At 38.6% G+C, this 14,658-nt stretch overlaps 1 protein-coding gene across 1 annotated transcript in view; it reads left to right on the top strand.

The window, feature by feature from the left end:
* The window catches only part of RMDN2 (regulator of microtubule dynamics 2), a 48,138-nt gene that overhangs the window by 32,436 nt on the left and 1,044 nt on the right, over positions 1-14,658 (top strand). The window contains exons 8-10 of the mRNA XM_030500117.1: positions 2,567-2,665; positions 4,381-4,434; positions 4,525-4,606. Coding sequence (XP_030355977.1) covers positions 2,567-2,665; positions 4,381-4,434; positions 4,525-4,572 — 201 coding nt within the window. The 3' untranslated portion in view covers positions 4,573-4,606. The remainder of the gene's footprint in view (positions 1-2,566; positions 2,666-4,380; positions 4,435-4,524; positions 4,607-14,658) is intronic.

The following is a 14,658-nucleotide window of genomic DNA, read 5'->3' as shown; positions in this document are numbered from 1 at the left end:
ACATAAGGGAGGCACTTCATTTATGGATGGCTAGAGTTAGCTGCAATAAATTCATTAAGCCAGTGGCATATAAGGCTGACTGCTGAAAACATTTGGAAACTCTCGGACTATCTGTGTAATAGTCACAAAGTATAATGCTATAGCCAGTGCACATTACAGAAAACTCACTATTGTGCATAGATGCATTTCACTTTTAAACATTGTTTTAGGTTGGTGGGATTTGTAATATAAAGATGGGCAAGTGCGTATATGTTTGGGCTTTTAAAAGTTTGAATAGTGCAAAGCAGCACCCAAGCCAGACAAAATAATGACTAAAACCTCAGTAAATCAGTTCTGATTAAATCTTGTAAGAAAAGAAAACAACTGCCAGGAAGAACTTGTGTTTTCAATAGGTAATTGTAATTCCACATGGAAAAACTGCAATTTTGTTTCCTCACTATTGCATAACAGCAGACACATGTGTGGTAATTGTATCTGAGCAGTGTATGCGCATATACGTTCCCTTTGTTTTTTCCTCTCTCTTCCGTCATCTGTAAACTGCCTCTATCTTGATGTGATGGACTTAGAAATGTAGAAATCCCCTTCATCTTCCAAAAGAATCCTGCAGCAGTAGATTGGCATGAAGAAAACAATACTTTTGCAAAAATTCTTTTAATATTTCTTGTGGAATATGCCTCAGAAGCTATAGAACAGCTAGGGAAATGAAGTGCTTGAGGGGATTATATACATACCTACAATTTGAAGTTTTAACCAGCATGCTTCCTAGGCAGCGTTCTATGCTGCAGTTTTTAACACAGTATGAAAGCACCGCAGTGCAGAGAGGGGAAACATCTTGTTGCTTCAATGGATAAGAGCTGTGGGATTGTTGGAGAGCATTTGTAAACCACACTTTATTCCCTTAAAAGAGAATTCAAAGTGGGATATGTGAGAGAGAATTAAAGCAAGCTTCCTTAATACTGTTTCTCTCTGGCATATAATTTTTAGTAGTTTTGTGGGAAAGACTTACTTGACAATTAACAAATAAGGTGTTGGACCCTGCTGAACAACCAGCAAGACTTGACCAGGATCCCTTGTGTCTCCAAGTGGTGTTTGTCTTATGTAGCTAGAGACATTTGGGCCAGATGGAAAAACAGTCCTATGCATTTTCCTGTTGCATGCTGGCGTGTATTTGTACTCATCGCAGTGGTATTTTCGGGGCAGTTTGCAACAAGAAATACACAGAGCTTGATGCCTCTTTAAAGGAAAAGCATTCTGGTGGATAGCCGTGGGTAGTTATGTGTGGATGGATTCTTGTATTTTACCATAATTAACTGACATCTACTGGATTGCTGCATTTAGCTGGAGAAGGCAGGAGGAGCAGCAACAGCCCTGACAAGATTGGGAAGCCAGGGAATGAGGCAGGAATAAACTAAAGCTATCCAAAACCACTTTAATTTTTACAGCAGTAGGACAGATTTGAGTTCAAGGCTCAACTGTTATTTGAATTGCAGTTTCCTCTGAAAAAGAGCTGTTTCTGTGACTCATATTTCACCTCCAGCTCTCTGATGAGAGGCTCTCGTTCTTTGCCTGTGTATCCCTTCTCTGAGTTGCCTCTGCATAGATCAGGCCAGAAATGCTACAGAACCTTGTTTTTCTCATTTTTAAACTCCAGCTGTACTCTGTGACAGGAGCCATCAGTGCTGGTGGTTCAAATACTGATGTGAAGGAATAAAGTCCGGACTTTTCTTTACAGATGTAGTAAAAGTATCCGAAGCAGCGTGGCTTCACTTCTGCATTTAAACAGGCTCCAGTCTCATACTGTATTTCCTAGCATTTCCATCCTTCATTAGAGATGTGAGGTGTGTTTCACCAGGTTTGGTGAGGGAGCCAAATTCCTTATGGCAGTAACCAGAGCAGTTTCTGTTAGTTGTCAGTACATGTAAGGGAAGAAGTCACATACATTGTGTGGCAATATCACAGTTCCCTGAACTCCTGTTATAGCAGCCCATGAAATGAGGTCTTTGGCAAGTGTTATTTGTCAGATTTGAAGAGGAAAATGTGAAGCTGTTTCTTTAACAGTGGTTGTCACTAGCTTCTGTGTAATAAATGAACTTGTTTTAACAAGCGCCAAAAGCATTACATTTTGACTGTAGCAATAGCATTTCGTAATGTTGAAAAGTAGTCAAGTACATGGACTATGGTGCTAAACTGAATGTCTCATGAAAACCTAGCAGGTTTAAAGCACTGTTTCTGGTCTTAGGTTTAAAATACTGCAAGGCCTTATGAAACCTAAAACCGTACTTTAAGCTTTATACATTGGGAATAATCTCATAGTAATGATGCTGGTGTTTTGTCAGGTATTTCTTAATATGTACATTTTCCTGTTAACAGAATCGAAAAATCTAAAAGACTGTGCTTTGGCAAATGGCCAGTATAAAACATTCCTTTACAGGTTCTTTTGCAAAATAGGTTGTATAAGTAGTACAGTGGCACAGGACAGTATTAATTCCAAAACTGAGAAGCAAACCTAAAGACTTTTGAGATATATGTATATCAAAAGAATATAAATATATATATATTATTATAGGTAGCTCAGTTGTCTTGGATTGAAAGGAAAGTAGCTGCTGCTCTTTTTGGGACTCCACCAACTTCAACAGTAGAAGAAGCATTGCAGAATTTCCTTAAGGTAAGTCCTAGCCAAGGGTTTTCCTATGTGACTGTTTACCAGCTGCTACATGTGGCTGTTGTCAAGATGTCTGCTCAACAGATTATGTTCAGTAGTTATAAACCTGGGCTCTCCTAAATACCACAGAGCTCTCTACTAAAATATTTTTTTCTTTTCTATTTTAAAATTAGTTTGCAGATGAGTGGCTAGCACCTTTCTTCTCTTTCTTTAGTTTTAAGGAATTCTTCAATGACTTACCATGATCAATATTTATTGGATTTAATGTGAGAAGAATGTAGCTGAGTTATATATGCTGTTGAAACGAATTAACCATAGCAATAACCAATGATTTGCCCATTTCTGTAAGAGGGTTAACATACGCAAGGAAAACATTGACATTGTGACACTCCTCTTTTTCTGATCTGATCTGAAGCTCTTTCCATTGATTTTAGTAGAAGCCTTTCTTATTTGGGGAGGTGAAATTACCTTTATAGCAAAGTAGAAAACTCTTGTCATATAGGTCCATGTTCCTGGCCATTCTACTTCAATGCACAGTTACGAGAAAACACCACATGAATAAAATAAATCTGTCTTTCAGTGTCTTTTTTATGAATAATTTCTAAATCTGGAGCTGAAAAATACAAGTTTTTCACTTGACTGAATTCAAAGCATAAACTTCCATCATTGCAAATGCTTTCAGACAGTTTCTCAAAGGAATTGGACAAGCATACTTTCCTCAATATCAAAAGTGCTTATTTTCTGTGTTTTCAGTCTATTTAAAGATGGAATGATCTCCTGAATTTTTGACAACACAATATGTTACCATCTTCCCAGATTCTTATCTCTAAGGTCAAACTCCAGAGGTGGTAGAAATAACTGGAAATGTTCACTTTAGCTTAAGGGCATTTTGTGGTGGCCTGCAGAATAACTGTGGTTTTAAGTCCTCTTCTGCAACAAAAAATAAATTCATGTCTAAAAGACAACTGTTTGGGTTTCTTTTTCAATTGTTTGATAATACACAGTTGTGGTGAAAGCAGCATTGCTTTGGTCCAAGGATTACAGCTACTCTAAGTTTCACTGATATAATTTTTCCTCTCTCAAAAGCTGTTTGTTGATTAAAGCTGCTTCTTGGTTAGTAGATAATTATTAAGGTTCTCATCGTTCAAACTTCTACATCCTTGATGTGTTTTAAAAGGAAGACAATCTTGAAGTTTTTTAACAACCTGAACTTTTCAGAAGATGGTAATGTGAAAAGAAAGGTGAACCTAGAGCTAGAAGATGTGGGTCTGTGAAAGAAAAATAATTATAAAGTTGATGAATACAGTTCATAACCCTTTACACAAAGCATGAATGGTTGGTTGCTTGTTTATTTCTATAGTTGATTGCTATATTTATATGAGGAAATAAATATTAATAATCTAGAGAGAGCAGTGTCTTACAACCCACTGTGTGAGTTAATCCAATAGATATTCTATAGAATGATCCGGTATCTTTACAAAACACTTAGGGAGGGGACTACAGAAGATTTTTGTGTGCAATATCAGCACCTCATGTGCCTAGTTTAGGATTTGAGTTTTGGGTTTTCTTGTTTTCTTGAGGTTTTGGGGTTTTTTTAAGTGCTAAACAGTGGTGCACACAGTAGGGATGATTCAGTCTGATGTTTGTGGTATGCAGACCACAGAAATCTCATCACACAAGTTTTATGTCTATTTTCTTTCCTGTTTTTTATTATTTAGGCAGAAGAAATGCATCCAGGATATTCAAAATACAATTATGTGTATTTGGCAAAGGTAACCAAGTTCTTTTAAAAACGATGATTTGTAGGCCCTGGTATTCTTACAGTGGTCTGATTGGAACCAAAATGTTTTTTTTTTTCTCAGTGCTATAAAGATCTTGGCCAGAAAAAACAATGCACTGAAGTACTGTGATTCTGCACTGTCGATTCTTTCAGTTACTAATGAGGTGAGTACTGAGAGTGATAACTTGTTCTCTTGTGACCGCTGTCTTGTCTTTGGCGCCCATTATTGCACTGTCAGTAACAACATAACATTTCAATTTTTCTTCTAAACACAGAACCTTCCTTCTTCCTCCACTCTATGTTGGCTCATTTACAGTTGTCTGCATCAACAGCTTTAAAAAAAAATATGTTTGGGAACTGTCAGGGACTTGTCTGTGTCAGAAGCTGAATTGCACTGTTTGTAATTCAACCCATTTCATTAGACTATCTTAAGCATAAGCAGTTGAGCGTGTCACTTTAGCTGTACTGAAATTTTGCCCCAGACCTACTTTTTCTCAGTTGAAAGCATTCCAGATTTTGTCCCACAGTCTCTGTCTCTGCTCCTGAAAGCCTCTGGTTTGTGATTCTTGTCAAGGCCTCCAGGGCAGTGTGTTAGCTGCAGCAGAGGTAGATGAGGTAGTTAAGATTGCCTTTGTCTTCAACCACAGTGCAGCTAAGGAGGCACAGTTCTTCCAGTTACATTTGCTGGAACATAGTTTATTCTAAGAGATTATTAGATTCCTTTTTAGGCCCTTTAGAGTATTTTTAGTATGTGGACGCAAAATTTCTGCAGATATTTGAGAAATTTTAAGTGATTTAATTTCTCAAATATAAACCAAGTCATGGCAAGAAGGTTCACTCTGATCTCATGTAGAAGCAAGTTCTATAATTACTGACCTATGACTGGAAATGTCTTACCATCCTAGAGCATGACAAGTTCAAACCTCAGCTTTGTCAGCCTAAGGGACCCCCTTTGAGCACAGCAGATGTGGTAGGGAGAGTGAAAGGTGATTCCAGAGACGAATTGGCCTTATCCAATTTAATTCTTTGAAGTTAAGGGAAAAGACCATTAAATAACTCTGTAACTTGATTGACAATAAATGCTGTGTGTGGAGCACTAACACGTTTATGTCAAGTGTTCGTGCTGGGAAGAAAGACCACTGCATGCCTCACCAGCCAGCTGCTCCTGGGTGGGCCTTTATTTTTGGCCCAAGTTATAGTATGTACCAATCATAAATTAAATAATCATTGCTTAAGTTCAGTGTTTCTTTGAATATGTATTGATACAGATATAAGTAATCTCTTAACTCTAATTTATTCTTTACTTACTGTTGGAAATGTACCTTCAGCTTGCCTATTGCAGAACATAGGAAAGACGGCTATAAGTTATCCTTACATTTAGTACCTACATCTTTGCATAAAAGGTAGAACCAATGGTGGTAAGGGAAGGAGCATACAACTGAAATTGCCTGTGCTCAGCCTGTTTTGTATGTGTCTGCAACTGACTGTGCTGGTGAATTTTTTGTTTTTTCCCTGTATTCAGCTTACTGCAGGCCTGGTAATCTTGCAATGACCTCTTCAGCTATCTGATGAAATTGCAAACAAACATGTATCACAGAAACTTCTGCCTGTGTTTAGTAAACTGCAAGTCATTCCACATATTCATGGAGATTCCTTGAAAAAGTGTAATCATAGCATAGATTTGGATTCATCTTTGCTAACAGTAGCTGGACAAAATTTTGGTGACCGAAGGTAGTTGCAGAGGCTCCCCCTGTAGTCGGTGGAGAGAGAGAGATGGGTCCAGGTGCCCCATCCTGCCTCCCTCTGTCCCCTGATGGCAGAGAGAGATTACGTGCAAAGATAGGTGTTAAGATGTCTACCTGAGACACCTGGCTCCTAGACTGTGCCGCTAATGAGAAGTGAATCCTGCCCCTAAATTCCAGTGTTATCAGTCTAAACATGAGCTGGAGTTCAGTGTGTCCTAGACCACCTGGAAGGGCTTAGTCCCTGGTAAAAGGAATCACATTCCTGAAGTACCATCAGGCCTGAGAAGGAGGGAGGACCCTGAGGTGAGAACAGGAATTTGGGAGCAATCTGAAGGGAGGGTGTACGCATTCTGGCAAGCAGGGTGACGATGAGAGTAAGAATGATACTAGTTTGTGGACAGAAGAGTGCCAAATAGGCCCCAAAAATCTTTTGTCCACTTGAAGAGGGCAAATGAGTTGCCCTCTTCTGTTTTGGCTAATTCTACAAATATCATAGATTCGTCTGCTTTGTTTTGTTTACTTGTGATGTGTTTTGAGTTAAGGGTAGGGGAAAAGAAAGAAAAAGAAGTCCAGGGCAATAGTGTGTAATTCAGTTAAACAAAAAAAAGCAGTCAGCACAAGGTAAAACCAAGTGCACGTGGGAAGGAATTGCGATAAAATGGAGATCTGGAATACAAACTCTGCTGATATAACTGTTACCTCAAGTCCCATCTGAATTAGAATATTACGTGTTGTTTTGGTTATTGTATTAGAGAAAGACTGTTACTGATTTGGGGGAGAAAGACATTGGAACTGAAGTTGTTTAGGGCTTGAACTGTATGTAGGAATAACAGTTCAGTTAGTTTAAGGGAAGGAAGAGACTGTAATAACACTAAAGATACGTTGGGGAGATAGTAACAAACAGATGCTGATAAAGTGCCTGAATTGATTACAGCCCTGTAAAAGATGGTCTGAAAAAGAAAACACAGGTCAGCAGCATTCTGAGGATTTCTTTGTTTGCCACAGCACACCATCTCAAGGCTGTCAGCACCATGGTGTATTGTCACAGTCATGCAAAAACCATTATTCCCAAGTGTAATCACAGTTTCTCGTGTGAGTTTTCTATCTTTCTTCAGGTAGGGGAATTCCTTTATTGTTTTTAAATGTTGGCTTCTACTGAGAAACATATATATGTATAAAGGCATAAAATCAGGAGCAGACTGAGAGACAAAGTTGCTGGAAAGGTGCCACGTTGAGGAAATGTATAGTATTTCATGATACAAATCATCCCACAGTATAAGTATGAAAAATAATAGTAGACAATGGTTTACTTTTTATTGCTTCTGAGCTTCCACAGTTTCCAGTGACTTCAGTGGGAACCAGGGGTGCTCAGCATCAGTAAAATAGCCCATAGCTCATTTTAAACCTCGGTTCAAATTCTCAGCTGGTCTAACTCAGGGCACTTCTTTGACACTTTGTCTAGGATTCATTTCATGTAACATTTCAAGTTAAGTGATATGATTTTTGTCTTGAATGTTGTATTGCGTCCAATATCCCTTCTGTGCATCTGTTCTACCACTTAGAGAGTATGTTTTTAATTCAAGGGGTGGAGGGACTTCCAAACAGAGGTAATTCTTGTTAAAGAGGAAAAAAAAGTCAGATGGCCAATTTCAACCCTATTATGAACCTGAAAAAAGATACCAAAGAAATCATAAGAGACAAGTTCTTATTGAACAACTCCTCTAAGTCCTAATGCAAGGTTTAAAAAATACTTTGGCACATTTTTAACTAATCAATATCTGCATTTTTTGTTTTTAACTAATGTTGCAGTACAATATACTCTTTATCCTCTCTAAACAAAAACCTCCAATGAATTATACGGTCTTTCCTTGGCCATAAATACTGTCATACTGTGGAGTGGTACTTCACTGTTGGAGGTGCACAGGACATTAAGTTATCCTGCTTTTCTCTGGTTGCTGTCCAGGTGGATAACCTCAGGGTCCTGGGAAACATTCACCCCTTCAGTAAAAGAGATCCCAATGTTCAGGGCTGCTGTGAGCTATTGTAAAGTGCCTAACAGCTGCTCTGTTTATCTAGTAGATGTTGCATTACCCTTACTGAGACTCATTACTTTGTAGTGCGCTCAAAGCCTTGCTGAGTGTGACTGCATGAAGAGCTGTCGAAACCAGATGTGGCAGACTACTGAGATGGAAAAAAATGACTTTTTAACATTTGAAAACATGAACATTTGTCTCGCATATAGAAAGACAAAATGGGGGGCGGGGGGTGTACTTGATTGAACACATAGAGCTTTGCATGAAAGGGCAATAAGACACTAATTTATTTTTTATAACATAGATTGCTGGGTATTTTCAAGGCTGGAACTTGTAGAAAATGAAAATCTGAATGTAGGGTTATAAATATAATAGCAAAGAAATTGTTTTGTATTTGCTCATCCAGAGATGAGTATCGGTGTGGGAGTGAACTCTGTGCTTGTAGGACCAGTAAGCTCACCATAAAGGGGTTTACCAGCCTAACAGAGAAAGTGATGAAAATGTCAAAGTTCTGGTCTCTATGACATTTTTTGAAAATAAATCTAAAAAGCAGCAGTTATATTACAAAAAATGTAGTCTTGGAAGAGGCAAAGACAGCAACGCAGGAAGAATGCAAAGCAAATCTCTTTGCACTGAGAGCTGCTGAAAGTCTGACTTAAAATACCAAAAAAAATTTCCTTGGAGCTGAGTATGTATTTTACAAAACTATTGGTGTTAAAAAAAAAATAAAAAAAATTCAAAACCAGTCCCTCCTTCCCTGCAATTACAAATTAAGGCAATTCGGAGTTGAAATTAACGAGTGAGAGAGATTTAGATATTACAGAAGTTGACCATTATGGCATTCACTTCTTACAGGTGATAGAATGACAGGGAGCACAGACTTGTGGAATACTCTGCCTTTGGCCTCAGTGACATTTGAAACTCTAGGAAAGCCCACATGGAGGAGGAGGTAAATGTAATAATGGGCAGAAACAATGGCTGAATGTTTATACAACACCACAGCTGCTGAGGAGAAATCATGCCTGTAAGATTTTCTTACTTTTCTTTTTTTACATCACCACAATTGATCTCCTCAGTCATTAATTTCCATTTCTAATATTGTCCGTAAGGAAATGAGTGGGAGATACAGAGGGATGGAAGAGAAGGCAGAGTATAAACTTCAACACCCATCGGTTGTTCTTATTACAACAGACCATTCGTATACCTGGAATTTTCCACAGCAGATTTTTCAAGAAATCCCTGCTCCAGCCTCCATAGATAAGTTGTATGTAGCAGATCTTGCTGTGGTATTTCCAACAGCTCTCATTTGAAACTGCTGTGGTAATCTGTCCTTCTAAGTAAGATTTGAAGGAGAAAAATTTAATGTACTTTTGCTTTTAAAGTGAAGGGTACAAATTATGACTTGTTTGTGAAAAAACTACCCACTGAAACTATGTGAATAATTTGAGGTAACCTCATAAAAATGGTTTTGTTTTCTCATCACATGAAACATATTCTTTTCTCAGTATCATCAGCTCACTACAAAATGCCCTTGTTTTCAGAGGGTATTCGCTCCTTTAGATTTCATGCACATTTGTTCTCCAAATGCTAAGGAAAAGTCGGTGGTGCTTCAATTGCAAAATAATGAAGTATTCAGATTTGTGTTCATTTTTACTTCCAGGCTATTGTTTTCCTGCTAGTAATGTTTGTGGAGTTGAACAAGAATTTCCTAATAGATACCACCAACTTAAAATGAAAGTATCTGTTGAATATATTTTTAAAAACTATTCCTTAGTCAGTGATTCTGTTTACACTGAATCTGTGTGCTTCAAGCTCAGGCAATGGGTCTTTTAAAAACTTATTATAAAGAGATCAGATTTCAAACTTTAAAATGCTGATAGAAATAAGACATTTATAAAAGAGCTGCTAAAAGAATTTGAGACCTCCTGTATTTTACATTATTTTGCACTTCAGAGAATACAGTCTATTTTTCTCTTGGTGATCAGACTGATTTGCTGTCTGGATGTTTTTGAAGTTCTTCCCAAAAGGTTTGTTTGCATTGTCTGCTTATTCTTTCTCCCCCTCCAAAAACAATTCCAAAAAGTGATGGGGTTTTTTTTTTTTTTTTTTGTAGTGTAATAATTTCATAGATAAGGATAAAGTCTATCTTGATAAATACTGAGTTTATTATATTTATGATTTAATTCACTAGTATCACAAAGTACTCATTTCAACATCCTATCAAAGGTAACATAGTTTTAGCATATTTCTTAGTACAAGACTGATCAACAGGCAATTCCTCAAAGCATGGGGTGTATCTCCTCTGCTGGCGTGCAGGGGCAGGGTGGGAAAAGTATTCACAGGGGTGGGGGTGCTTTGCAGGATGAGGAGGTTCAGAATTGGTTTCGTATTTTTGTAGAGTGGCCAGAGGAATTTCCAGGAGTTTGAAATATGTTGTCTCAGAGTCAATATACAGGGTGAAGGAAAGCCTCAACAGGCATCTTTCTGAAGGGGCTGTAACTGGGCTGATCGTGTTCAAGCTGTTTCAGTGATGACTGCACAGAAAGTGCTGTAGGTCCCAGCATGGTGGGGTCGCAGCTGGAGAGAAAGAGGGAAATGTCTTGAACACCAAAAACTCCACATTGTGTACAATAGGAAAAGGAAACCAGATTAAACATGAAACTTAGTCTTTTAAGTTAGAAAAGAACTAGGTGGATAAAAATTTTACATGACAATTATTCTAAGTTAAATTCTGTCATTCTGTAATTTTTCAACAATCCTCAAACTTTATTCACAGTCTTCTGGTGCAAAATGGTGTTTTTCCCTCTACTTGAAGGTTAATCAGAAAATGTGGAACTGCTGTCAGCTACGCATTTTAAAGCTGTGCTTGCCTTGATCCTGAAAGCTTTGGGAAGTCACAGTTCATCCTCAGAGGAAGATACTAAAAATATGAAAGACCATGAAATGCCCTAACTTGTGACATACAGCAGTCATAGAGAAGGTTGCAAGTGGGTGATTGCATTGGTTTATTGAACTACCTAAGGGGAAAAATAGTATTCTGCAATTGTATGCAAATTAATGCCTACTGCAGTCACACCATCTGTGAGAGTCTGTCATGAAGCTGAGAAGGGAGAGTGTATAACTTTATATGATTTAAATTGTCCACAAGACCTATTACTCTTTAATTAACGGTCATTGTGCGTGTTTGGGAGTCTTTTCTCTTACAGTCCAGGATTTCTCCTGGAGCTGCAACAGAATCATACAGCTGTACCCGAAAGCAGGAGTGGCTCTCAGCACCTCGTTGCTGTTATTGCATGTCAGAGTACAGCTTGGACAACCCTGGCAGACCAGCTCATTTAACACGCCATGCAGCCCCGCTGACTTCAGTGAAGCCCTACGGGATGCATGTCAGCTTGGGATTTGGCAGTGGTTGCACACGATTATGTTTTAGTTGGCCAGTGTAACCATTTTGGTTGTGGTCATGGGGGTGTATCATTCTGTGTTGACAGTTGGGACTTTGTCAACGAGTGCACATATGTGCAGGGCCTGGGTTGAGTGTGTTTAGCACATAAGGAAATAATTAGCAGAGATGGAAGGTAAAATAATTATCTTTCTGTCTCTGCTTTAATTGCCATTTAATTTTTACATGCACATTTATATGTGTATGTCTGTGTATATATTCATCAGTAAATTTTTCAGCAGAAATTAACTGTCAAAATGTGGAATACCTCCAGTTAAGCCAACATTCCCTGTTTCCCACCAGCTCTCTCTTCTGTCTTGCTCTTGTTCTCAACTCCCTCTCTTCCCTTGCTCAGTCCCTGGACTCCCAGATCTTTTTTTCCTGTGCATATTCCCTGTGGATGATGAAACATGAAAGAAAAGCAACTAAATAGGAAGAGGGGAAAATATACTCACTGACCCTGTAATTTGAATACCTTTTCTGTAGCAGTTTGCAGATATTTTGAACTCCTATTCAACTCTGAAAACGATATGAGAAGTGTTTAATAAATGTAAGCCTTGACAGTAGAAAATCAAGTTCGGAAAATGACTGCGTATTCAGTCAGTGCTGTGCTAAGCCTCAGGGTGAACAAATGGGTCTGACTCAAATGTATTGCATTCCTCCTGCGACTTCAACCTCTTCCTCTCTCTGCTGTGCTCTAAAGGGAGATCAAAGCCTGCCCATCTTAAAAAAACCACAACTAAAAAAACCAAAAAAAAACCCCACAAACAGAACCCGCCCGCAGAAAACCACAGGTCCAGAAATCAGTGAGGAAGAGAGCTGGCCAAACACAGGATTCATGGCTTCGTCTTCCCAGTAACAGTCAAACTTTGGGCATTAATGTTTTCATTCTTAAAACTGGAGACTGGTACACTGAACAGAGTTGTGGCTTCTCTCTCCTTTTAGCATGACACACCTCTTGGTCTGGAAGGACTCTATCCAAAGGTGACATGATAGTTCACTGACCATTCTCAGTTTTGGTTTTAATGCCATTACTGATTTTATTATTTTTTTTTTCCAATGCTTTTATCATCTGACTTCTTATTGACTGGAAGCTGCTGGCTCAATTAACGCAGTCTGTTAAGTAGTTTGCAGCAATAATTCTTCTTGCTTATACTGATATAGTCTTGTTCAGAACTAGCAACTCTGGCGTCCAGAGGTAGGACGCTTTGTACGTTTGCAGTTTCTTCTCCAACTAGATCTTAGAACAATCATAGGTTTGTTTTGTTCTTTCTCCTAAGCCCGGTGGAAGATTCAGGGAAGATTGCCCAATATTTTTGGGACCTTTGCAGCTCATTAGAGCTCATTGCCCAATATAATCCTTTGCTTCTAAGGAGAGAGACAACTATACAAAATTGTTTGGAGATATATTTTTTAAATGCTGTATCCTGCAAAGTGTGTAAAGAATCTCATCAACCCATGAAGTGCTGAACACCACTGAGATATGAGAAAATCTGCATCTTTATCATTTTTGGCTTAGAAGTGTGTAGAGTAGGATCAGATGCACTGAAACCTTGTTTCAGTGTATTTTCTTAATAGCAAGGGACAATAGCTTTTTACTGGTTAGCTTAATGGAGTTAGAATCATTTTCACAAGTTGACCACAGTCAGTACGGAAGAGAATGTATTTTCCCTGAATTAGTCACCATATTGATACAAATTTTGAGTTTTCCAATTTTTGTTGAAAGCCACGAGCTGGTGCTCGAGGCAGCTTGTGGTGATGTGGAGCTTAAGGGGTGCCGAATTCAGTGTGACATTTCCTTCTGTTAGAGTATTTTGGCAAGAGCTTACTGGCTTTGCAGTGTATGCCTTTTAAGGCCTCTGATAAATGATTAGGCAGATAGTTTAGCCTGTTGTTGCCAGTGGGAGTAAAGCAGCAACTCCAAGAGAAGTGTCCAGCTAATGTATTAATGCCTTAATCCAGACCAATAATATAATGTAGTTTGACATGTCTGGCATATGGTTTCTATCATCTCAATATTCTTCTCTATTCCTCCATGACATTATAGACAACTAACCAAAATAAAGAGAAGCAGGAATTTCTTCACCCGTAAAATGTGTTTTTAAATGTCCTGTATCTTGTTCCAGCTCTTTGGTTGATTGGATGACGAAGTGATCCTGAAATTCAGTGATTACTTCACTGTCTGTCTACAGTATTTTCTTTCAGAATTGCCTGTGGTGTTATCTGGGAAAGAAATACTGGTCTCTGTCATTAGAAATACTTGCACAAAATTTGTGACATGCAAGTGCTTTTCACTTGCACTGCTAAGTACACTTGGGTGCATGTACTGGGTCTTGGGACCCTTACCAGCCTGCAGGTATGAGCTACTGACTTTTTAGAAATGTGGTTTTAACCAAGGTGCATTTTGCAAATAGAAGTTTTGCAGTGGCAAGTAAAGCAAGAGTATTATATCCAGAAGGCATTTAAAAAATTAGTAGAAATATGGTGGTTTTGTACTGTGGTTACACGTTCATATGCATGTTCCCCTTTTCGAACGGATTATACATGGAATAGCTAAAACATATGTCACTGGTTACCTGTGACTAAGAGTCTGTGAGCTGGGTTTGGTTTACAGAAAGCCCTGCGCAAACTTGTGCACTTTAGCATCAACCTAAAAGGAGCCTTTCCCTTCTGTCCTAGGAGGTATAATGTAGTGTTGGCTCTGAGCACAGCAGATTACTTGCCTCATGCTCGCCCACTGGCTCCACTCTGCTATGAGCTCAGTAGCATAGGCAGAGCCTACCAACACCAGTATGGAGGATACTGAAGGTGTAGTCAATCCATGCTGGTCATTACAGGTAGGTATGGCTGTATGCACCAAAACCACGAGCTAACTGATGTTATTAATTACATTTCCCAATGTTTTCTTGTCAATTTCATAATAAATGATTAGCAAACATCACAGAAATATCTTTAGTAAAGCTGCACTCAGTCGGGTTGCAAGATTGTGTAAAGTGTAA

The sequence above is a fragment of the Strigops habroptila genome, chromosome 10 (assembly GCF_004027225.2).
Source record: "Strigops habroptila isolate Jane chromosome 10, bStrHab1.2.pri, whole genome shotgun sequence".
Classification (NCBI taxonomy): Eukaryota; Metazoa; Chordata; class Aves; order Psittaciformes; family Psittacidae; genus Strigops; species Strigops habroptila.
The sequence above is the reverse complement of the archived record's forward strand: the minus strand, read 5'-3'. Positions and strand labels throughout refer to the sequence as shown.